The sequence below is a fragment of the Tetrao urogallus genome (genome assembly GCF_951394365.1).
Source record: "Tetrao urogallus genome assembly, chromosome: 8".
In the NCBI taxonomy this organism is placed as follows: Eukaryota; Metazoa; Chordata; class Aves; order Galliformes; family Phasianidae; genus Tetrao; species Tetrao urogallus.
Window position 1 is genome coordinate 16,200,545 of NC_136821.1, and position 24,354 is coordinate 16,224,898.

The 24,354-nt window shown below is 35.2% G+C and overlaps 1 protein-coding gene across 1 annotated transcript in view; it reads right to left on the minus strand.

Annotated features, from left to right (window-relative positions):
- Nucleotides 1-24,354, minus strand: part of KCNH7 (potassium voltage-gated channel subfamily H member 7) — a gene marked incomplete at both ends in the record, with an annotated part of 209,425 nt that overhangs the window by 85,536 nt on the left and 99,535 nt on the right. Inside the window, one exon of the mRNA XM_079539152.1 lies at nucleotides 753-908. Within this exon, the coding sequence (XP_079395278.1) occupies nucleotides 753-908 (156 nt within the window). The remainder of the gene's footprint in view (nucleotides 1-752; nucleotides 909-24,354) is intronic.

A 24,354-nucleotide genomic window follows, 5' to 3' on the forward strand; every position in this document is an offset into this window, starting at 1 on the left:
ATGAGGGTGTGTTTTGGGGATCTGGGAGTGATAGCAGGGTATGTGTGTGAAGATGCAAAGCAGAAGGATCATGTGCTGTTGCTGTGCATAGTGAATGAAGGTCAGCAAAAGAGCACCCATTCTGCATATAGTGGGGCAGAAAGCTACACTGTTCACCATGTAAGAAGTGGACTTTTGTGGAATTTTCAAACTTTGACAATTCTTTCATTCAAGAATGAATGCAAACAAAAGCTGATCCCAAAAAACTTGCTTCCTTTAATCCAATCAAAATACTTCACTTTGGTTAAAATCAAGATGTATAATTCTGGTGTAACTTCTGGGGATATTTGCTAATCCAAGATAATCAAATCTTTTAAAACTATTTTTTATTTGGAAAGAAAAGTAGAAATATTCAGTTTTGAGTATGCTGAAGTTAAATATTTTTTGTTATAATGCATTTTTGCACTTTTTCAGATGAAGTTTTGGTGAGGGTATTGCACTTCTGTGAAATGTTTTTTTAAAAATTTAAAAATTAAAAATTTTATGATTTTTTTTATATCCTATTTCAATGATGTTAGTACTACTAATGATCTGAGAGATTATCTCGCCACCTCTACAGCAGGCCTGCTAAATTTTTGTTTTTTTGTAAGTTTTGTATCCTAAATGAATCAGGCAATAGAACTGCACTGTATCTCTGTTATTAGTATCCTCAAGTTAATTACTGTCTCAGCTAAGAGTAGAGGTAAGCAGACAACTTTCATTGTGTTACTTACGATTTACAAGTTTGGATGGCAATATCGGGTTGCACTTCTCAGGAGATGCAGTGTTCTCTTCATCTGTTACGTACTCAAAGTTAATAATAAACATCATTGCTACTCCCTCTTGATTTTTCACTGGAATTATGTGGGTGTTGCAGATGAAGGTAGACCCTACACAAGGAAGGTAAAAAATATATATATATTAATCAAAGGAAACTTTATTTCTTAATTCCAGTTACACAAACAGATATTGAAGGATATTTCCTTGAATTTAACAACTGAACATCAAACTCGCTATAATTAGGTGCATTCTCACAGCAGGAGATATATCTTTCAATGATTTGTTAGATTATTACCTCTTCTGAAAGATCTCTTCTTTAAAATGTCCATTTTACTTTTTGTTTTATATTCACTGGACGTAGCTATGTGGACAGACTTGTGATGCGTTTTGCACCAAAAGTAGCAATGCAAACGCCGTTCCAACAAGAGCACTTGAAGAAAGCAGAACCCTATGCTTCTAAATGTCAAGCATTCTTTGAGCTTTTGGTTCTGTTACAACAGGATGAATCAGTCATTAAATATTTATGGCTGTAAATATATCACTATTCTTATTTTAGCTCTCATCCCTTGGGGGGGTTGTATAATGTTGCTTAGGTTTGTGTTAAAAATTGTATTTGTTATCAGTCTGATCTTGCAGAGTTTTGTATTCCATCACAAGAAAATCTTCTGAATGTAACAATTTTCAATAATTTTCTGGAGTATTTACTTTAAGTGTTATACTCAAGTTGAAGCATAAGAAATACTCTCATTTGCATAAATACAGGGCATACCCTACTTACTTTGAAATGAAAAGGAATAATTTCATAACATCTCTACTTCTTAGTTTTCTTTCTCAAATGCCTAATTAAAGATGTAAAAAATGCTTTTTGTTAATTCTTTGATGTAACTTTTAAAAGAAGATTCATTTGACAAGGTCATTAGATTTATTTAATTCCCTTATAAACTAACGGAATATAGCATTTCCAAAAATTAATGAGATTGCTACAATGATGAGCTAAATGCTTTGTGCAAACACAACTGTAAGATAATGTCTTGCCCTGATAACTGGGGACTGGCTTAGTGTACATCATTTGCAATTTATCCATTCAAATACAGTAATCACTGAAACTTGACAGGCAGTGCAGTTTGACAAAAACAGATTCTGATCTAGGTTACGCTTTTTCTCTACTAAGAGAGATATTAAAGATTTAAATCATAGCAAAGCTTAGATTCTGGTTCGTTGCATTTAGTGTATGGAATGTATGGCAGTTCAAGCTATGTATAATATTGATGTTCTGGCCTTTCAAGTTTTGCAGCTGCGCCTTCAATCCATTTAATAAAACAGTTAAGCTGTGGAACTTGCCACAGTTTCCATGGTAACAAGCTCAATGACTTTAGTAAACAAAATAGGCAATTTAAGACTGTTCCATTAGAGCTAAAAATAGAAGTGCTTCAGGCCAAGTACTGCAACACAGACTGGTTAAACAGAGGGTCTGGAGAGAATTTAGAAGAAATCCTTGTGTTTTCAGCCAATTAAAAAAAATACATACTGAGTTTAAACAGTCAAAATTGTATTTATTAGTTACTTGGAAAGATAAGCTAAATTGCATTTTAAAAAAAAAAAGTAAAAAATTCCTGGTGCAGCTTGTGTTTTGACGTGCAATTTTTAGAAATCAAGCAGATATCTCCCAGCCTGACGCCTTTGCCTCCAACAAAGAAAGGATTGGAGCTAGTACCAGGCTGGAGAGCATTTGGATTTGAAGAGCACTGAACTCCAGTGGGTGAAATGTTGATTAGGTTTTGCAAATGAGCTACACACCTCTTTGAAAGCTTTTCTGCCTTTCAAAGACAATAATTTGAAATGTTTCCCATAGTGCTGAGTAAGACAGTAGCTCTCTTTTATGTAGGAAATTCTGCTCTCAAGCATTTACAAGCTTCTTTTGTACTGGACCTAGGGATTTGCATGTCTGTGAACAGACACAGAAGCTGTTTAACTGTCCACAATGTAAGAACGTGCTCCAAAGATCCCAGAGTTAAAATTGAAGCTGTACATAGATAGAATATTTGGGGCACGTGGAGTGGAAACAGTCCATTCAGCACTGTTCCTTTGAAGACCAGTTGCACCAGCAGGCTAGTGAGCCCGGTGAAGCTCTTCAGGCTAAGTTTTTCCAAAGCACTTGCACTTTTTAAGTGGTAGAGAATATTCATGTTGTGCAAATGATTGAAATTACAATTCCATAACTTGAGCAAACCACAATACCTCTTATAGTGGCTGTTGGTTTTTGTCTTTAGTACAGATGTGATTATTTTCTATATAGTTACCAATGATCTCTGTCGAAATTGCAAGAAGGAAATGCAAAATAAGGAAAACCTTAGTGTGATTGAAATATAACAGTTGAGTACAGAGAAATTATTAGCAAAATCAAAAGGTTGAGTAATTGAAGTTGATGGCAATAAATTAAAAACGAAGTAGCTTGTTTATAAACAATCTTTTCATGTGTTTGCACTCCATCATTCACTTTGTTGCACTTGCCATCCTACCCTTTTTTTTTTTTCTTTATACTGAAGTATTTCAAGGGTAAGAAATAATTCAGATGAGTAAGAAAGATTATATTGATGTTTTTAAAACTTGCATTTCTTGTGTAATGGCACAGGACACAAATGATATAATCAGAATAATAATGGAAATTATGCCATTGTAATTAATAGATTCAATGTGCACCTATGTTTCTGAGTTTTCTGCAGGAATATTCCTGTTTGGCTCTTGATAGAATCATTGGAGGGGATAAAGTGAAAAGCTGGAAATGTTTGTCAGCTTGAATTTCTTGGTTATATGGTCTTGTTTTATTTTCTCTACTATATCAATATCTGAAGAAAAGATGTGGACGTGATTCTGTAGTTACATATTCATGAAACAAACAAATGACTGTCAAGGTGTGTGTACTAGTGACAAATATTTAAGAAATAAAAATATATTTGGTTTATATAAGGATATCTTTCATTATCTGAGCAATTCTGGTGAATTATGAATGCCTTGTGGCTTAACGCTTAAAGTTGGTTTGCTTCACAGAAGAAATGCAAAGCAGACACATCAGATCAATTTATCTGCTTCATAAAATGTTTACCTTTCCAGTGATTTTTCTATAGAGGATTTTAGGACAGATTTTTGTTAGAATGCATCTTCTAGATAGAACCAGTCATTTATTTACATTATAATAGCTCATTTTATGAGCATTTAGGAGAGTACAGTACAATAAATGCAAGAGCGAAGGCATTCCAAATTACAAGGCCCTGCATTCTCATGCACAAAACTGTGATAGACATACTTAGAAAAATTACCCATCCCAACCAACCGTTATGATTCAACCTTCCTGGGATCAATGTTTTCATCTGCCATTTTGTATGCTAAGGGATCTCTGAAAGATGGGGTGCTGTGGCATTTAGCTGATTGTCTTCATTCTTCAGAAGCCCCATGTTTTGCGTTGCCAGAACTCTTGAAAATCTGTTGTGGCTCTGCTGGATGACTCTACCATTCTGTTGCACTGAATGAGTGTGATAGTTGTTAAGTGCATTTCACCACCAAAAAACTTGGACTCCCCCACTTCAGTGGGAATTTAAGGACTGACTTAATTGCAGCTGAGAGTGGTTCCAGTGTATTTTGGAAGCAATCTTGGCTCTCTGTGCCAAAGCATTTATGACTTCTCAGTTTTTTTTTTTTTTTTTTTGTTCCTAGAACTCCTCTGGACAATTGATTAAGTCTATGGAAAGAAAGTTGTTGAGTATGTTCTCTGTGTGCATACATGTATTTCTGGATGAGCTGACCTCATGTAAGCATTTGCTAGGCTTATGATAATCTTGTGTGTTACAATTTATGTGTAATCCAGTGTAGGTAGTAGCCATACAATCCATAGTGACTTCTGTTTATTTAAAATTGAAGATAAGAAGGAATAAATCAGGCAGAAAAAAGAGCCAACAACAACTTGTCTACTAGGAATGGCAAAAAAGACAGAAATTAAAAGCAGAGATACTGCGCGTATTTCCTGAGCTAGATGGTCTTGTTTTCTGTTTGAATACGGATTTGAAAGAAACACATAGGTGAATTTTACGTAAATGTTATAAGAATTCTGCAAAGTGACAATTTGATGATAGGACTGGTGAAGGAAGCTGGATATTCTTTAAATTTTTATTAAATAATCACCTAGATTATTTTGGAAATAACCACTCTTCACTTCTCCACAGTATGATCTCACATTTTGTGATCAAAATAAATGCTCATATCATCTTCTCTCTGAGGTGGAAGCTTTGAACATATCAATTACAAACATAGAGTCTATTCCTTGCAGTTTAATTTAAAATCAACTGTCAACTACAGTAGAAATGCAATTAAATATACTTGGCATTAAATTGTTTACTAAGTTTAGTCTTAATTTTATTGGCATTTTAATGAAGAGGAACACAGGAAAGTCTGTGTAGTTCTATTTTATTAGTAATTAAATATTTTTTCATAGGTTCCTTTTTTACTACTCTGCTATTATTAGAGTTTGACTGCTGTAACAGTAAGTAGGAACTCAATATTAACCTTAAGAAAGAGCTAACTTCCATTAAAATGAGGAAGACCTTGTAATAAACCATAACCAGCTGAACTTTGTTCTCATGTGTTCATGATTGCATCCTTAGTCTTGAGTCCTTTTCTCATAGCATTGATAATTGGGATTACCATGCTTCTTTGGGAAAGAAATGGGAGATAATCCCTGGGGAGAACTAGTGTGAAAGATCAGATTACCTCTTGGTTTTGCCCATCTTTCATGTAGTTCTTGTCTCTGGGGCAAGAAGCCAAGGCATGGCTCTCTATTAACTCCTTAATTTCCCCAATTTGGTGTTCTCTTCCCCTAACACAGTCAGCCTATACTCACAAGAGAATGTATCTCTCTACTTCCAAATAGAGTAATTAACTTAAAGGGCCTGGCTCTGTTTATTTAGGTCCTGGACAGTACTCAGACTTTTAAAATCCAGAAAATTTAAGTGAAAGCCAATTTGCCAAATATTGAGATGGTGTGCATTGTGATATGTGGGCTCACCATGACCAATCCGGGTTTGAAACATTGCTTCTTTCCATTTCTGTTCAAGGCAAGCCAGAAAAAAAGGCAACATACTACACCAGTCTTATTTTCAGTGGATTTTCTGGAAAAGTTTCATTCCTTTCTGAAATGAGACACTATTCTTACAGTGTTAAGTTGGAACTAGTCATGTGCAGATCTTGCCTAGTTCACAAGATTTTGTTAAAGGGATCCAAATGGCATTGCAAATTCATTTCTGTATCAGTTGTAACTGTTTGCTAATAGATTTATGCTACTTGGTATGTCTGTTTGTGTAATAAAAATGAGTGGATGCATGACTGAAGCTGCCCTGAGAAAATTGCTCAGCCCTTAGTGACGTAGAATCAGATCACTGGAGATGGATACCACCTTGGTACTTGCTCAGTTCAGTAACAAGTCCTTGAAGAAAAGATCAGACAGCGTTTCTTTTGTCTGTTTTTACAAACTTGTATTTTTGCAAGCAGTGTTGTTTATTCAGACTTTTTAAAGACATCTGAGCTCTGCTTAAGTTGTATTAAAACTTTTGCTCTTAAGAGTCCCCCTTTTATGTCCACCTCATTACCACCTCTCCCTCCCTCCCTTCTCCCCCATTTGTTATCTAGCTTCACACAGGAGAAATAGAAGAAATTTCATGCTAAGGCTAAAAGTGTTGGTATACCATATGGAGTATCTGTTCCAGGAATACCAGACTGCATTGCAAATGCCTGTTCCTGCCCTGTATAGTTTACTGCTATTATTTTACTTTTAATTTAAACTGGTAGGACTGAAGCACAAAAACAAGTTTCTGATCCAAAACTGCATCAAAAATGAATAAAGAAACTAGGGGTAAGGTAGAGGATCTCTAGATTCCATTTTCACAATTGAATATGTTGATATCAGCCCTGTGCTTTTAAAATGTCTGGCATATTTCCATGCAGAACTTTGGGTAATGGGCTGTACAATCCTACTTATCTTTTACCTATATCTTACATCTGTGTCCTTATGTCACCATTTTCAGTTCCATCTGATGGAAAATGAACTACTTGTGTGGCAAGAATGGGGAATTCACCAGCTTCTCATTGAATATATTGCAGATGCATCTGTACAACTGACTCTTTAAAAAGATTTATAGCAGAAGAGCAACTAAAAATAGATGACAGGTTGAAATATATTACGCTTCTCTTCAATTGAATAGCTATTTTTAAGACAGATAGGCAGGGATGAGGAAAAGTACATTTGGCTGATGAGTGAGATTTCAGTAATTAAACAGGAACTATTCTGTTTGATGTTTCACTCCCCTCTCCATATCAAATAGGTACCCATTCTATCACTGAAATGGTTGATGATGCTAGGATTTGATTAAAGGTCTGACATGGGTTTTGTAATATATTAAATTACAGTGTTTAAAGATGAGGGAATAATTTTTAAACTAACAAACCAAGAAAACATTTCCCTTTGGAGACTGTGGACAAGATCACTAAGTAAATATCGCTAAGTAAATATCTCATTTTCTCTTCCTGAAATTGCATTTATATTGTAATTCCATAGCTAGATAAATACTATTCCACTCATTGCTTCAGCATTTCTTACATTTCTGCATTGGCACAATTACTGCTGATCTTCTATGCTTACCCTAGTAGAGCTGTAATCATTAACTGCAATACTAAATACATTTTATATTGCAATGCTATTTCCTAGTGCTTTGTTATTTAAGCGTATATAAACATGTACAGAAGATGCAGAATAATTAAATATTTGGAATAAATAAAAACAAAGTGAAAAATAAACTAGCAGAGATGTTTAATGCTCATAAAGTAGACACTAAAAAAAGAGCCTAGGGTGAAAAATTTTGAAAACTATTATTTGAAGGAGTAAAGACTTATGTAAGCTCCACAGCTGATGCAGAAAATGCAATGTAGGCTGTTTTCTTTCTACTTAGTTTACCTTAGAGTTATGTTTGAGTTTTGCTGGGGGGATATCTATGGAGCACAGGCTGAATGAAGGCAGTCTTAAATGCTCTCTCAAACTGATATTTCTTGGAGATAAAGCCTGATATACATATGATGGGGTGAAAGCTGGGTCTGAAATTGCTTTCTGAATGAGTTCTTATATTTTTTTACAAAGCTGGTATGTTAGTTGGAGTAATTTAGCCCCTAAATTTTGCCTAAAACCTTAATTACGTAGGCTTTTTCTTCCAGAAGAATGTAGCTAGTAGTTCTGCTTTTGAAAAGCAACGTCTCTGATTTGTTAATGAGAATGTTGTTGTAATTGCAATTATTTTGCCTGATTCCTTGCACCTGAGTGCACCACACAGAATACGTTATCAGATGCTTAGCGGTTAGGCATGGAAGGTCTGAGCATATTGCACTGAAGGCTACATTTCTGGATGCCTTAGTCTGTAAGTGCTTTGCAAGCTGTACTTCGAATAACCAGAGAGGATTTTATTATTGTTCATGTTATCTATATTACAGGCTGTGTGAACCATAAAAGGTTGGAAAAGAACTTCAAGATCAACAAATCCAACTCTCAAGCTCACCTACTGAGTCCCTTCACTAAATTATATCCCTTAGAGACATGTACATGCATCAATTAAATATCTCCAGGGATAAGGACTCCACCAGTTCCCTGTCCCAAAGATTAGCTGTCCTCTCTGTGAAGAGATGTTTCCTAATGTCCATAGAATCATAGAATCACTCAGGTTGGAAAAGACCTTAAAGATCATTCAATCCAACCTTGAGTCCAATCTAAACCTTCTCTGGCATAACTTGAGTACATTTTCTTGCATCCTATCACTTGTCACCTGAGAAAAGAGATCAACACTCTCCTTGCTGTAACCTCTTTTATGCTTTTGTTTTCTTTGGACAAATGCTTGATTATTGTACACTTGCAGTGCAGTTTGTGATGATTGCAGGATGTAGTACACTTGATGAATTTCATCACTGAACTTTTTAATGAAGAAAATGACAAGTAATAGTGTGCTGTTTTAGAAAGTGAAAAACTGAAATGTATCACTGACTTTTCAAAATGAAGTATTTGATGTTTTTAAAAGACAATATTTAAAAGTTATGTATTTTTCTACATTGCAAAAAAATACATTATTGAAATAAAATTACTGTTTTTAATTTTTCATTTAAATGATAATTTAGAAGGTAACGATTCAGGAATTATATAGAAAATCCATTGTTTGATAAGCTGAATGATAATTGTGAGATGAGGACTTATGAAATTAAAGCTTTCTTGCCTAGAGTTTTATGGCAATCAACAGGAGAATGTAGAATGTAATGCTGTTGAACACAGATCATCCCAATATGTGACAATAGGTATAAAGGATGATGAATATCCAATGTCACCGGACATTTTTCAGTACCTCTTGAAAGTGGTCAGTGATGAAATAGCAGATTCATCTACTGCTTCAACTTCAGAAATTAAAATTTTGTAATAATAGCCCAAGTAATTGTAATGGAGCATAGTTTATCTATACTAAGAAAATGAATTTGTTATACTATGTTTTCAATTGTCAAAATTTATTTCTACATCACTTTAGCTCACAATTTAAGTCATTTTCATTCATTCTTCAAGATGAGTCTATACAGACAATTTTTAATTAGGAAAGGTCATAGTGGTAGGGATTACATTAATTAGAATTACATGTAATTAAAGTAGTTTTGGAAACAACTGTGTTTCATTGTGAAAATAGGCTACTTTGACTTTCTTCATTCACATTTTCAGTAAGTTTATTTAAAGCATAGCACTCAACAAATAAACAGATGTTTAGCTCATGGTGAAAAACAATGGTAGGACATGTTTTCTTTCATGCTTTTGTGACAGAAAATAAAGAAGAACAGAGCTTTAGCATATGTTTACAAGCATCATGTGGTGATTTTGGTGTATACGTATATTTTAAATATGTCATTTTACTAAAAAAAAACAGCTAGGTGACAAATAATGGTTCTAGTTTCTTATTTTGTAGCTAGTTTGCTAAGAGTTAGCATTTATTCAATTGTATGTGCTAAAATTGAAAATATATATTTTTTTCTTCTCTATTTCTCTTTCTTTTTTTTTTTTTTCCCTAGCTATTATTTTCTAAACCCTCATTAAAAACTATGCTCCTCCAGGCATTCAGCTAAGAAATGTCTTATTATGTTCATGAGAAAAGGGAGCTCAGGTTTGTTGAATATTGTCCATCTTGCAGAAAAAGTGCAGATTAAGACTTTTTTTTTTGGTGAAAGTAACCTCATTTATTTCCCTAAATTAAACTACATAAGCTATTTTAAGAACGAATTGAAAAACCTTACAAAGCAGAATGGAGGAAAAAAAAAAAAGCCAGAGCTCAGTTTGAGTAATTTCATTTGTCTCAGGTATTAGACCAGAATACGTCATGAAGTACTGATCCAGATTCTGTTTCACTGAGTCATTCCAATGATATTACTTTTTTCTGTTTTTGTTTTGTTTGTGTGTAATAGTTGTTAATAGATATCCAAAAGAAGACATTAAATGGCGAAGGTACAAGTGGTACAAAGGGTGACATAGAAAAACAGGAATCAACATCAGGTCTCCTGATGCAAAAGTGAAATCCTCTTATTACTGCAGGCTTTCACAAATGCAATGTGCATCCAGCTCCATTGGCCAAGTGTAAGAAGTAGCATTCTATAAATATAGATGTGTTTCTCACAAAATGAGAGGTTCTTGTGATTATGGTGTCTTAGTAACAAAGCAGATGATCTAGAAATCCTCAGAGTGGCAAAGCCAATCCTGTAAAGTGATGGCAGTAGTCGAGCTACTGGAATTGTAAAACAATGTGATGTAACCTCAAGCAGCTAAAAGAGATAAGCTAGTTGAAGGTGTGATCTGGTATTCTGGAGTTCTTGATAACACAAAATCGTGGAATTTTGAATTCATATTAATAAATATAGTGGGAGCTCTAAGTACTGGAAATTTCACACTACTGAAATATTTAAAAAGAAAAAAAAATGTTTTCTAATGGAAAAAGACTCAAAATGATATACTTTTAGCGTAGAATTTCATTAGAATTGATAAATATGAATAACTTACTGGACCAGAAGTTCATGACTGCCTTAAGGGTTTTCATGACCTCACTGCAATCAATGTAGACAAACAAAGAACACATGGTAGTTCTTCTAAATGGGTAGTTTTCTATAATTGAGAAAACAGTAACTGGAAATAATTGGGAGGAGGAATCAGATAAATATATGAATGAATATCTGGAATTCTTAATGAAGGTGTTATTTAACAAAGTAGTACTGACGCAAAAATGCAGAAAATCATAGCTATAACTCCATTTGGTTTCTGTGCAAAAGTGAAGGTAGCAAGTAGGAAATAACAATCTATATAGCGAACAGATAATGGAGAAAGCAAATACACATCTGTGGAGACAGATATTTTATACGAAATGCTGACAGGAATATAACAATATAAGAGCAAGCCTAAGGAAAGTAAGCAGGTGTCTAAGTAGTTTAAGCAAAAGATAACTCCAATAGTAGTGAAAGACCATAACAATCCCAATAGCAACAGTTGCTGTAAAATTATTAATGATTATGCATAGATAATTTTGCAACAAGGAGACAAATTCATTAAGAAATATTTTCTTTCTTCTTTTTTTTTTTTTTTTTTTTTTTTTTTTTTTGAGAAGAGACAGAATAATTCTCTATGATGAAGCTTTTTCTTTCCATTTTCATTATGAATTCTGTCAATTTTTTGCTAGATCCAAAACACCAGCAAAGTCAGATAAGTTCTAGGTGTCAGTTGAGCATTCTACAACTGTAACCTCTTAACATATCTTGCTGGACAAAGTTCCAGGAGGTTAGAATAATACTAATAGTGTGCCAGCATTCAAAAGAGGGATATAGTGATTGAAATGACTGTATGGCAGTGAGCCTGACATCAGTTCTAAGAAAAATAATGAAATGTGATGTTAGATTAATACGGTAAAGAATATTGATAGGAATGTAGTCACTTAGTACTGTAATATAGACATTATTAATGGATAAGAAATCCAATTTTATGGTTATATTCTTTTTACAGAATAGCAACCAAATACCCATCGCAGACATGCTTTCTGTAATTGATTTTACTGATGCCATATAATATTATAATTAAACAATACCGTTATACTTATAGAAAACTCATTACCAGGTTCACAAATTGACAGATAGATTCCAAAAAGTCATTAGTGGAAGATCAGTACCAGAATTTCTAGTAAAAGTTCACACAAATGACCACAATGGTATTCATGTGCTTTGAAAATATCTAGAGGAAAAAATAAAATCACTTATCTGAAATATATGAATGTGAAGTGGCTAATGGCATGGTAATGAGGTAAAATAAAAGAATTTGTATTATTCTGTAGATGGAATATTAAATGTAAACAAAAGCATTCTAAAATGATAAATTTAGTTATGCAGTTACAGAACCAGGGCACGTAGGCCCAAACCAATAAAAGGTAGCTATGTCCTGGAATGGGATTTCATAGAAGAAATTATAGGATGGTATGAAAGAATGACCTGCATAAACAGAGGTAAGGAAAATTTTACTTATCACTCTGTATGTAGCACTGGGGAGAGCAAAACTGGAATATTGAATACATTTTCAGGCATCTGAATTCTTAAAGCACATTGAAAAATTGAAGAGGGCATAAAAAAAGCAAAGGAACAATATGCTTCAGAAAATTGTTTTGGTGTGAATCTTAAAGATGTAAGGCTTTATTATTTAATAAAAAGTAGTTTGAGAAGTGGCTTATATTATTACTATCAGTTACTTAATGAAAAACGTACAGAATACCAAGGAGATGTCCAGTCTAGCAGAAAGAACCTAAATGTCTGGAAGCTGAAAGCAGATAATTCAAGCCCTAGCCTTTAGAATGAGCTATCAGAACCATCTCCCCATGTTTTTAGATAAAGCTGAAAGAAGCAGACTATTTGTTTTTGGCACAACCTATGTGTTATTTATCTTCATACACTTTTAATGTTGTTTTGTTTTTTTTTTTCCCTGAATATCTGAATTCAACAGGAATTCAGTGCTTTCTGGCCCAGCTTTGCTGTGGATACACATTACTCCGTAAACAAAGATGCTGGCTCTGTCCTGTCTTTGGTAATAGTTTAATGTACTCTGTGTAGTCAGCTGGTAAATCCACGATCTGGTCAGATTCCTATAGTCTTCCTTTAATGAAGGGCAGGATCACATTTCAGCAGTAGACTTTGGCCATTCTTGGGCTACGGGGGTGTAGCAGCGAATTACATTCACAAAGCATAGCTCCTAACCTCCTTCTCTCTCTGCTGATGGACACAGCAGTAGAAGGCTGTAGGATGTGCATTGGCAATACTCTCCAGGACAAGTTGTGTGGACAAGTTGTTCTTCCATTCTCATTCTTATCAGGAAAAGGCAGTGGTTCCAAACTCTGACCCTTCCAGTAATGGATGCTGGAGGATGCATTTGGCTATCTGGGCTGCAATCACTGCTTAAATAGCTGTTTCCTGTCTTCTGTTGGGAAAAGTCAAGGACCAGATGGTGATGCAGGGTCAAAGCACTGCCAGTGCAAAATCAGGATCACTAACTTGATCTCCCCCCAGATAATACTTGTTTATTGTCAGAATAACATATGCCTTGTGAAATGTTAAAACTTTACCTCATAATTATTCTGTTAGGGGAAAAAAAGCCTCCCTTTATCTACTAACTCTACCTGATTAACTAAGAGCATTACTGTTACCCAACATTGAATTGGAATTTATTCTTTATTTTTGAATGTAAAGCCAGCTTAACATCCCCTTAACCTTCACAGAAAGCTCATGTTCTTAGGTTGGAATCATGCCCCTAGTATCCATACTTGATGGCTTCACATGATGTACTGACTACCCATATGTGTGTCCATCTGTTCGGTTGGCATGATGCCCTCCCACAAGTCACTGGACGGTTGCCCTAGGACATAACTGAGGTCTGAATGCTTGCTTAATACTTCATGTGGCTTCCTGTCTGTGTGTGTATGCCGTAATTCTTCTGTTTGCAACAGACAAGAGAGAAAATATTTGCCCAATTCACTTTAGGCAAAACATTTAAATGCAATGAAGAACATCTTTGGGTAGTATTTTTTTATTTTTTTATTTTTTTTTGGTGCTAGAAAAACGGTAAGCAATTCCATAGAGTGAGTGAGAGTCAGATTTCTAAGCTAAGCATCTAAATCTAAACAATAGCAAAACATTGCTGTTTGTTGGGAAGAAGTGCAAATACTAAAAACAAAAAAAAGAAAAAAGTCAATACTGAATAATATTAATGAGGCAGACCGTTTACGAACACCAGAATAAAATTTTTATGTGCTAAAGACTAAGTGAAGGTAGACAGGAAATATATCACGACTTGTAAAAGGCTGGATTTGGAAGGTCTTCACATAATGTTTAGTTTTGTCAGCCTTGTTTTTCAAGTGATCACAATTGTTGCCTAAATAGCTAAATAAAATTGTACTTCTGTATTTTTCTGTTTTTGGGTGGCATCTAGCTCATAGTCTGGAGCTCAATCCACTTCAGCAAAATGAGTTATTCCAAAGTCCTGTCACTGCAGCCCCTCCAGCCAGTGACTCAGGCTCTATCTCACCCTGAGGTGCTCTATCATGCTTTCATCCTTCATCAGAGCTCCTATTAGGCTCCCTTAGCATTTCTTGGCAAATCTTACTATACAATACGTACTCACAGTTTTTGCTTCTGATTTACTCCTTGGGGACAATATAGGGAAGGAAGAAATGAGTAGACGAATTTAAAAAAAAAAAAAAAAAAAAAAAAAGAAATCACTTAAAGAACAATTAAAACTTTTTGCAAATTGACATCCTGAAAGATATTTCCTAATGTTTCCTATAAAACTAAATTCTGGTTGTTGCTCACAGACTGTGCTCTGGCACATTCACCCCATCCATGAACTTTTTTCAGAAAAACTTAATACTTCAGTGAACTAGGTTCTGATTTTAAGGCCTTATTTGACATCTTGGATTTCAATTTCCTGTAAAGTAAATTTTACAGGATTTCAAATTCCTGTAAAAGTCCACGTCTTTCTTGAGTGTCTGTTTAAAATACGTTACAATAACCTGTTTGAGACATAACCTGCTTCAGGCATAGTACAAAATGAAATTCATAATACAAAATAATGCAGTGTTCACAGCCACAGAAAACTCTGTCAAACTGCGTGTTCACTAAGCTGGTTAAGACAGCTTTCATTACTTAGGTATCTATATGGGAAATGAACTCTGTTTACAATCTTCTTGTAATGTCCTGAGCTGCAATGAAACTCTGGCTAATAATCAAGAATAAAATGGGTTGATGCTAAGTCATCACATATCTGGTCTTGAAAATATCCTTTAGCAGAACCCTGTCATATATGTCAAAGTGTGTTTCTCTCATAATAGTCTATTTGCTGCAGTCAGTTCTTGTTGATTTTGAAGCTTAATAACTCTAGGCATTGATTATCATTCAGCTTTCTAAATTGATGACCCTCAGCAACTGAGTAACATGTATCTTATTAGTGTTTCCCAAATGTCTCATTTGAGATTTGTTGCTTCTGTGGAGCTTAGTAAGAAAAGTAGAAGTGTGATTTATGTGTAACTAATTGATTCATGTAAATTGATACTTGGCAAATTGAAATGTGTTGATGTCTTAACTGCAGTTTCTTGAATTTATACATTCATAAAATACATATAGCACACATGCATGTAGGTAGATGCATGTGTGTTCTGTACATGAAATACTGTCATCAGTTTTCATCATAAAACCAGATTGTTTATAATATGATCAAGCTTGAATTATTTAACTTTAATTTTTATATTGGCCGTTTTATACCAAATCTCTGATTTTATGAGAGTACTTGGTAGAATCCGACAGCTGTTTAGAAAAGCGGCAAATGGGCATTTCTAGTAACAGAGTGGAGATGAAACCCGACCTGTGCAGAGTTATACCCATTTCTCTTCAGATTGTAGAAGCTTTTAAGGAAAACTGGTCCTTTTAAGTAGCCACATACCCTTCATGTTTTCTCCAATAATTAATTCATGATATACTGGACAAATATAGATTAAAAACTACTATTAAGATGACAAGAAGAAACATAAGTGCAAAGTGTGACACTCAAAACTTTGTTGCTTCATTACAACAGTAAATATGATAGATGTGAAAATGAATGATCACACCTGAAACTCCACTTTATGCACTTAAATGTCTGATATTTTTTTTGTGAAAGATTTAAAGAGACTGACAGATTTTATATGATGACTGAGTTAACTTTATTTCAGGAAATTAAAATGTGAGAATTATATTTTATTCAAGTTATTTCTGATGTTCATGCCACAAATTTAAAAATATTCCATTTAACTTTTTTTTTAAATGTATAGACTGTGCATTTTCTCTGGAGTGCAACTGCTACAGTCCATTGCAAGCTCACCCTTTTCTAATTGCTGTAGTTAAATCTGTGCTAATCTCCTTTGCAAGTATGGCATAGAACATGTTATAAATACAACAAGAAGGGCAAAATAAATTGTGCAGTAAAGGTCAAAATGAAAAAGCCCACAAAGAGTATAATGAAGCCTATTGGCTGGGATTCAGCTATACACTTTGCAAACGAGAATTTTTTAGTCTGTGCGAAGCCCCGTTGATTTAAGTGTCCTGCAGAGCATTATCAGTACTGTGTACTTTGCATATTATTTTATTTATCTTTATGTTGTTTGGATACTGTATTTAATAGCATGCTTCATGTAGATATCTGAAATGGTGGTAGAACTGAAATATTTGCTAATCCCCTACTATCCAAACAAGCATGTGATTTGACATTATATCTAAACTCCTGCCCTGATGTTTATTTTACTTTAAAAAAAAAAAAAAAAAAAGCACTTCTTCGAGGCCCTCTTCTCTTACTTCCCTTCTACTTGTATTAGGGATTGACTCTGGGAGAGGCAGGTAAAGGGAGCTGAAAGATATTCCTCTGTTGCAACAGTGCAATCCTGTGAGGCACAGAGCTTGGTGTACCTCACATTTCATTGTGTCGTGTTAAGGAGCTTAGTACCTGAACTGCAGCATACAGCTCTGTATTCTAGCTCAGACTATTTTCTTATCTTTACAGGAGATTTCATATATCCCTGTAAATCTGGGCAGAAGGAAATTGTAGCATTCTGTTAACTTAGAAGCAGATCCATCACAGTGCCCCTGAGCAAGGAGGTATCAAAACAAGTCTGCTACTCTCTATGCTGCAGAAAATTGAATTTGTTTCAAGGTCTTTTGAAATGAATTTCAATGTCCAGGAGATAAAGTTGAGATTTTTTTTCACTAACACCGATCTTGAATGAGTTGCTCTTAATGTGCAGAAATGTGAAAGATGATTTTGGATCCATGCAGTGCATTTTCAAAACCAATTTCATGTTTGCTTTGGATCTTGCTTATTATTATTATGCATGACAATCTTTCAAGTGGGAAATATTAAAATGTCACAATTACTGGTGTGAGTTGAAAATCATCTACAGTATACTGTATTTGCTGGATTCTCCAGGCACACTGCATCTCCTGTGATAGCTTATAAGTCAGTAACCTAGGATTAGCAAAGTACTGTAAAATATTTCAAAACAAAACTTCCTGTGGCTGAGAAAACAAAAATAATCCCATCTACATTGATTTTTTTTATGAAACTAAGCATTTATTTTCATTTCTTCTTAATTGGAAAACATTGGCTTGGAGTTTCTTTGTCAGCAGTCGAAATTGTCCATTATACTTCACACATCCAAAACGCTTTAAATTGGATTGTATTTGCTCCTGTTTCAGACATGCACTGTGCTTTTGTGCCTCTGTCAGGTTCATAGCTGAGACTAGCTGCAAAATGCTAGTTGTAATAGATTGTATCTGTACTGTGTATTTGTATGGGAACTGCTGAACCATGGCCTGACCTCTGATTGATCACCTGAGGTGAGCAATGATTCAGCCATGGGAGCACAGGTGAAGGCAATTCACCTGTGCTGCTGAAAGGGGTGGAGCCAGGCTCTCCTACACCCATTTGAGAGCTGACTACCAGTGGGAAAGGATATCTTCTGAAGACCCCTCCTCTGGAGTTTTGTAGTGAGCCCATGGGTAAGCATTCTGTCTATTCTCTTTTTGTTATTATAATCTGCTCTGCCAAACTCTTGTTTATTTCATAATTATAAGATCTTTATATTCATTGATTATGCGGTATTCCTAAATAACGTATCCAAATTCATGTGCCTAACTTAGGAAACAGTTTTTCTGAGAGTGAAAATATTCTGACTGTAAAAGTCTCAGGTTGTCCTTTGTTGTTGGGCAACTGAAGACAGAAGGCTCTATTGCTGTATGACTCTAGGGTGACTGTATGCCCTTTAGAAGGAACAAATGTTCTTCACTTCTATGAGTACACTTTATCTACTTACTTTTCAAGTTATGCAATATTACTGTTTCTGTATTCAGGCTTGTTGTGAGTTCTGTGCTAATCTTGTGCTATTACTGCAGTAGACCTGTGTAGCCTTATGGCATCCAAGGAAAGCAGAGGCTAACCTCATTGAACTGTGATTGGCAAGGGAACTGAAGGGGTGGATGGAGGCAGAAAATAATCTGACATGAGAAAATAAGTAGGAGCAGTACATGTTCTGCAAGCCAGCAGTTTTCAGTCTCAAAGCAAAATCTAGCAATCATTTCAGATTGAGATGTCTCTCAAAGCCAGTGGGAAAGAAAGGAAATTCATCTCTACTCTGCCAAAATCTATTGCCTAAAACTGTGTAAACATTAACCAAGATTAAAGTGTGTCTGAAAAATAAGAATGAAAGTCAGTTCATGTCCAACTGAGAGTGCATCCAGGACTCACATTAGCATACTCTCAATCTTTATTCTTTGCTTTGCTGGAATTTACTGTTGCAAGCTAATATTACTTTAATGAAGCATTCTGTAGCTTGATTTTTTCATTGTTTAAAAAAAATAAAAACAGCGTATAACCCACTAGGGAAGTATGTGAGAGCCACTACAGTAGACCATAGCAATATCTTCATGGCTATTCCTCTCTAAAGAGTCTGAAAGGGATATTATTTATCCTTGAGGTTTTCTTAAAGCTGTTAGAAAGCATGTAGTAAAATCCTTGCTCAAACAGTTGCTGATGTTTGCTTGTTGTTAAATGCTATTTTAAAATAGTAATTTTCCTGTTTAATGGCAAGTTTTTAATTGTCAGAGCATTAGACTGTGCATAAATGTTCTGATTATTTATCTTGAGCCCTTAATTGATTCATGTCAGATTTTCCTTTTTCCTTTTGATGACTGTTAGTGGGATATTATTCTCTGTTGTAACAGTAGAAATCGTAAGTGAAATTCACATGTCTGCAGAAGTCTAGTGTGAGCCTGCTAGTGTCTTGAATGACTTTAATATCCATATAAAGCAGTATGAAGGCAAAGTTCATTCAAACAATAGAAACTGTGTAGATGGATCCTCTTGCACAAGTCTAGCAAAGTGCTGGTTGGCTCAGTGGGTTCTACTTTTGCCTCTGCAGAGTTATCACTCACCTGGTAATGACACACTTCAGAGAATGTGAAGATCTTTTTTGCAGCTGGGTTAGTTCTTATAGCAAAAGACACCTTTAACAATGTTTTACAATAATCTGCTTAGATTTTTGAGGTGAAATCAAAATTTTACTCAAGTCATCAAACTCTGATCTATTGTCTAGCATCCCTGCCCATGGGAGAATTGAAACTACATGATCTTTAAGGTCCCTTCCAACCCAAGCCATTCTGTGATTCCATTATTTTTCTGTCAAGCACTTGAAGTCTCATAAAAACTCTATAATTATTATGTAAAAGAATGTAATTCTGTTCAGGAAGAATCGTCTATAACTAAATCCTGTCCTAAGGTTCAGGAAAGTGCCTTACCTCTCATGGTAGGGCATACTCCTTCAGAAAATGCGCTGTGGTAGGTGTTGAGCAATTATCTGTTGCAAAGAACGCCTGCTGTGAAGTGACATGGAAACAGCTACTTAATCCCCGGCACAAAGTGGATGCTTTCATTGTCTTTAATGGTAGTGAGCTAAGCCCACTAAGCTTGTGAAAGTGATGGGAAGCATAATGAGTTAGCTTTGTTTAGAGGGTTTCAAGCTGTGGTTGATTGGCAGGGTCTTCACTGAGTCAACTAATACTCAATAAAGCTAAATTCCCATATGTTGCCCTCAAATGGAAGATTCTAGTTTTAACAAGCTATGCCATTTGTTGACTTTAATGATAGATAGATGCAAAGCTCAGTTCTTGTCTCTCTCTCTCAGTGTTGTTACAATTTAGAGTATGTACCTTCTTGTTCACCATAAGTGCTACATGAAGTGCTAGCCTGTGCCAAGCTTTGGCAAAGTCTGGAGTCCTACTCACGTCAGTGACATTAGGGATGCAGAACTTAAAGCTGCAATTGAATTCTTCCTGTAGTACCTTTCTAAGAAAGGAGGCCTTAAGCTGTGCAAGCCTGTGAGTACCATAGGCTCACAAATAGATCTTGAAAACCTAATTTTGTTTTCATCTGCCCGACTTGTTGGGAATGTGTATTTATGCCTTGTAAATACAGTGTAAATCATAGAATCACCAAGGTTGGAAAAGACCTAAAAGATCATCCAGTCCAACCGTTCACCTATAGCTCCCACTAAACCATGTCTCTCAACACAACATCCAGTCTTTCCTTGAAAACCCCCAGGGTCGATGACTCCAGCACCTCCCTGGGCAGTCCATTCCAGTGCCTGACCACCCTTTCTGAAAAGTAATACTTCCTAATGTCTGATGAAATTTGAAACCAAAGTCAGAAGATGAAGATCACTACATGCTGCTACAATGTAAATTAAAGCTACACTGATCTTGGGGAAAAAAACAGACTTTGTTGCCAGTTTTTCTATCTGAACTATACTTGCAGAATACACTTGCTGTTGAAAAGATAATATAAAATATTGAGATTTGTAAACAAGTGACATACGAAAATCTAGTATTAAAATGTATAAGCAAGAAAATCAGAACCTGTGTTGATTGCAGTCTAAATTAATAGCACACTGATTTCTATGGTATCCAGAGGTGTCACTTTAACTTTGCATCTTTTGAATCATTTCTAAATATAAAGAAATACGAAAAGCACTATGTGGTCTGAAGTAATGAGTATGCATATAAGTTATTGGGAATTTTTTTAAACTATTAGGCGTTTAAATGAAGATTTTAAAAATTATAGTTAATGTGATTTAAATATCAATAAAATATAGCAGATTTTTAACGATTTCACAGTGTCACTATCTGATATTTATGTACTTTATAAAAATTATTACAGATAATTTTGTTATTACATATTCATAAACTGGAATACGTAAACTTTGTCATGCCTACTGCTATAGCATTCTGTAGCATCCCTAATAGCAATGTGTTACTGGAATTTTCTATTCAGTTAATACTGTGCTATTTGATAAAACTTTTGTCCAGAGACAGATTTGATCAGTCAGCCCTGTGACTGATACACAGTGCTGTTGCTGTTCAAAAATGCTGAGAATAGCAGGTAACACTTGAGGACTAATTTTTTGCAAGACTTTTATCTTCAGGTCCCTGCAGAAATGTCACATGAGTTATGTCTTGATGAAATACTCTAGAGAGTGGAGAAATTAAGGTAGAAACATCATATATTGCTAAAGGGCTTTTACACTGTATCCATTCAACTAATCCTAACCTGTTGCCTGGAACAAAGTTCAGCCTTTTTACTTTTTTTTCTGCTTTGTTGCTGTCCATGTCTTCTCACCCCCATGAAGAGCCAATATTGCTGTTTTCCAGTTATAAACAAAGTGTTATTGTCAGAGCTCCAGTCCATTGTGCAGCCAGACTCTGTCCCATTTTGCAGCTAGAATGCTTTGGACTCGCATCATCTTTTCACAAGGCAGAGCTCATTCTGGTTCCCTAGAACTTTGTGGGTGTGAATCTAAAATGTACCCTTGGAATGGTTTAGGCATGCATCTAATTTTGTGAGAGCTGGCATGGTAGTTAATGCAGGGAAGGACAAATTTACATTTTCATAGTAAACATTCAATTATATATAACTCTTTCTGGTACTGAACTACTCTGATTTTTGTGCCTGTATTAGAATACTGTGTGCCTGTGATTGTCATGGTGTAAAATAGAGTAACTACTTGCATTTGTTTTCTGAATCATACAGGGATGTTTTATATCATTCAGCACTGTTAAAAATACCATTATTTATTATTTCTCCTTTGCAGCTCTCATCTGCCAGAAATGTTCAGCTTTATTCAGCACTTTTATACCCTCAGGAAACACAAGAACGCTGTTCTATGCAGTCAAGATGCATTAAAAATTTCCCTCTTATATGGACAGATTGTCTCCTGAGGGTCACTGTAGCACCTGTGCTTTCTGCCACTGTGAGAAAACTGGTCATGCTACTAAAGACCAACAATGGTGGCACAGACATTCTACCTTGTCCCCCAACCTCTTCCATGCTACAGAACAAAGAAATTAAAAATATTTTGGAAGTCAGTTAAACTAGTACAAGTTCTCATCTGTTAGATGAAATGGAGTTACGTTGTTCTCCTGCTAGCAGACTAAGTCTTAAATCTTGACTGAAGAGAAAATTTTAGGATGAAAATATATATCAGTCCTTCTCTCAGAAAAATTACAGACATATCAGTAAATTAAATATTCATAAAAGCAGTAAAAGTTCCTAGCCTATCAAAATTCTATGCTGATTAAAAAAAAAAATACAAGGTAGTAGCAAAAGCTCTATAATTACATCCCTACTGGTAGTATAGGTAATTTTGAAAGTTAAAATATAACATCTCAGTGGAAAAAGCTCACAATATGCTGTCATGGGCAGATGTGCCATATACTACTGGCTCATGTCCAGCTTTTCATCCACTCCAAGTCCTCCTCCCCAGGGCTGTTCCTAATGACTTCTCCCTGCCTGTCCATGTATCTGGGATTGCCTTGACCCAAGAACAACACCTTGCACTTGGCCTTGTTGAACTTATTAGGTTCACCTGGGCCCAATACTCAGGTGCTTTTGTTAGGCTCTTTGTTGTTGAGCATTTCCATGTCACCTGATCCAAATGCTAAGCAGAGATTCTCAGGCAAACAAGTAGCATGTCCTATTTACTATGTTTCTTTTTCCATGCACTAAGGTATTCCTAATGTTTTGTTTGTTTTTTTTTTTCCTTCTGCTTTTTAAAAAATATCATAAACATAATTTTGGCTATTCTGTACCGCTCTTTAAATATTCCCATTTAAATAACCCTTTATGATCTCCTCTTTGCAATTGAAATTGAATTATTATCCAAAAAGAACTCTACCTTTAGTCTCCAAAGAGTTCATAACTGTTGTCAGAGCAAACCTTGGTGTCTGAAAGGTTGTTTCTCTCACATTTTTACTTGTTTCTTACTACATGTCCAGTTTTTTTGCCCTTTCTTAATTCTTTTTCCCTGAGGCACTGCTGCAAATAGTATAGTTAGCTACCTAGAGTTTGCCTGAGCATATTATCTCATTATCTCTTGATAAGTAATGACCATTCAGTTATGGTAGTTAACTGGCGGAGTCATCTGACATCTTTCTGTTGCCTTAAATTCTTAAATATGCTGTGGAATAGTTTTTCCTTATTTGCTATACTGCTTGACCCTCTTCTAACATGTTGATCTTAAACAGTTGATATCCTGCCTGCATGAATTTCAGCTATGACGCAATATCATATTTAGCAGCTTCCACACATGAACAGCAGATGGTTTGAGCTGAGTATATATATATATATATATATATAAACATATGCGTCTGAATATTGCCATCCTTTAGTTCTGTTTAACCCTTCATCAGCTCTTTGCCTTTGCCATTTAACAGTCTTTTTTGGAAATGGGGAGGAATTCTGACTGTGAAAATATAAATATTTCATCGTGCTTACACTAATATTGTCATTCAGATTTTTTTTTTCTATGATGTTATCTTAATTGCTAAAGATAACCTGCTGGACGGGTCAACAGAAATAAGTCTGTTTTCTTTCTAGCTGCTTACAGCTCCTCCATATTTAACAGCAGACAGAGATGGGAAACACATCGTTTGTGAATCAGTGTTTCTGCTACCAGCCACAGTTTTACTAAATTGCAGGATTCTGTCCAACTTCAGTGTTACAGATTCTTCTGTTCTATGAAATAACAAGTATACCATTTCTGTTGTTGATAAAGCAGTGATTTTGTGATCTCTTTTTTTGCGCTGTCCTTTTACTTAAATTTATAAAAGTGCTTATCAGAAGTTCTTATGAAAATACTGCTTTTCTGACGTTACTTAATGTCTTAGGTAATTATGACTATTTGCTTCTGACACTTTAAATACCTTCTTTGAGCTAGACTGAGTACTTAGCACAGAAATAAGAGTATGTGCCCGTTTCTTACCTATCGGAAAGTTTGCAGCTGGTCAGTTTTCTTTCAAGACACCAGTTGTGGCAGAGGAGTAAGGCCTGCCTTACTCTGATTAATTAGTTGGGGC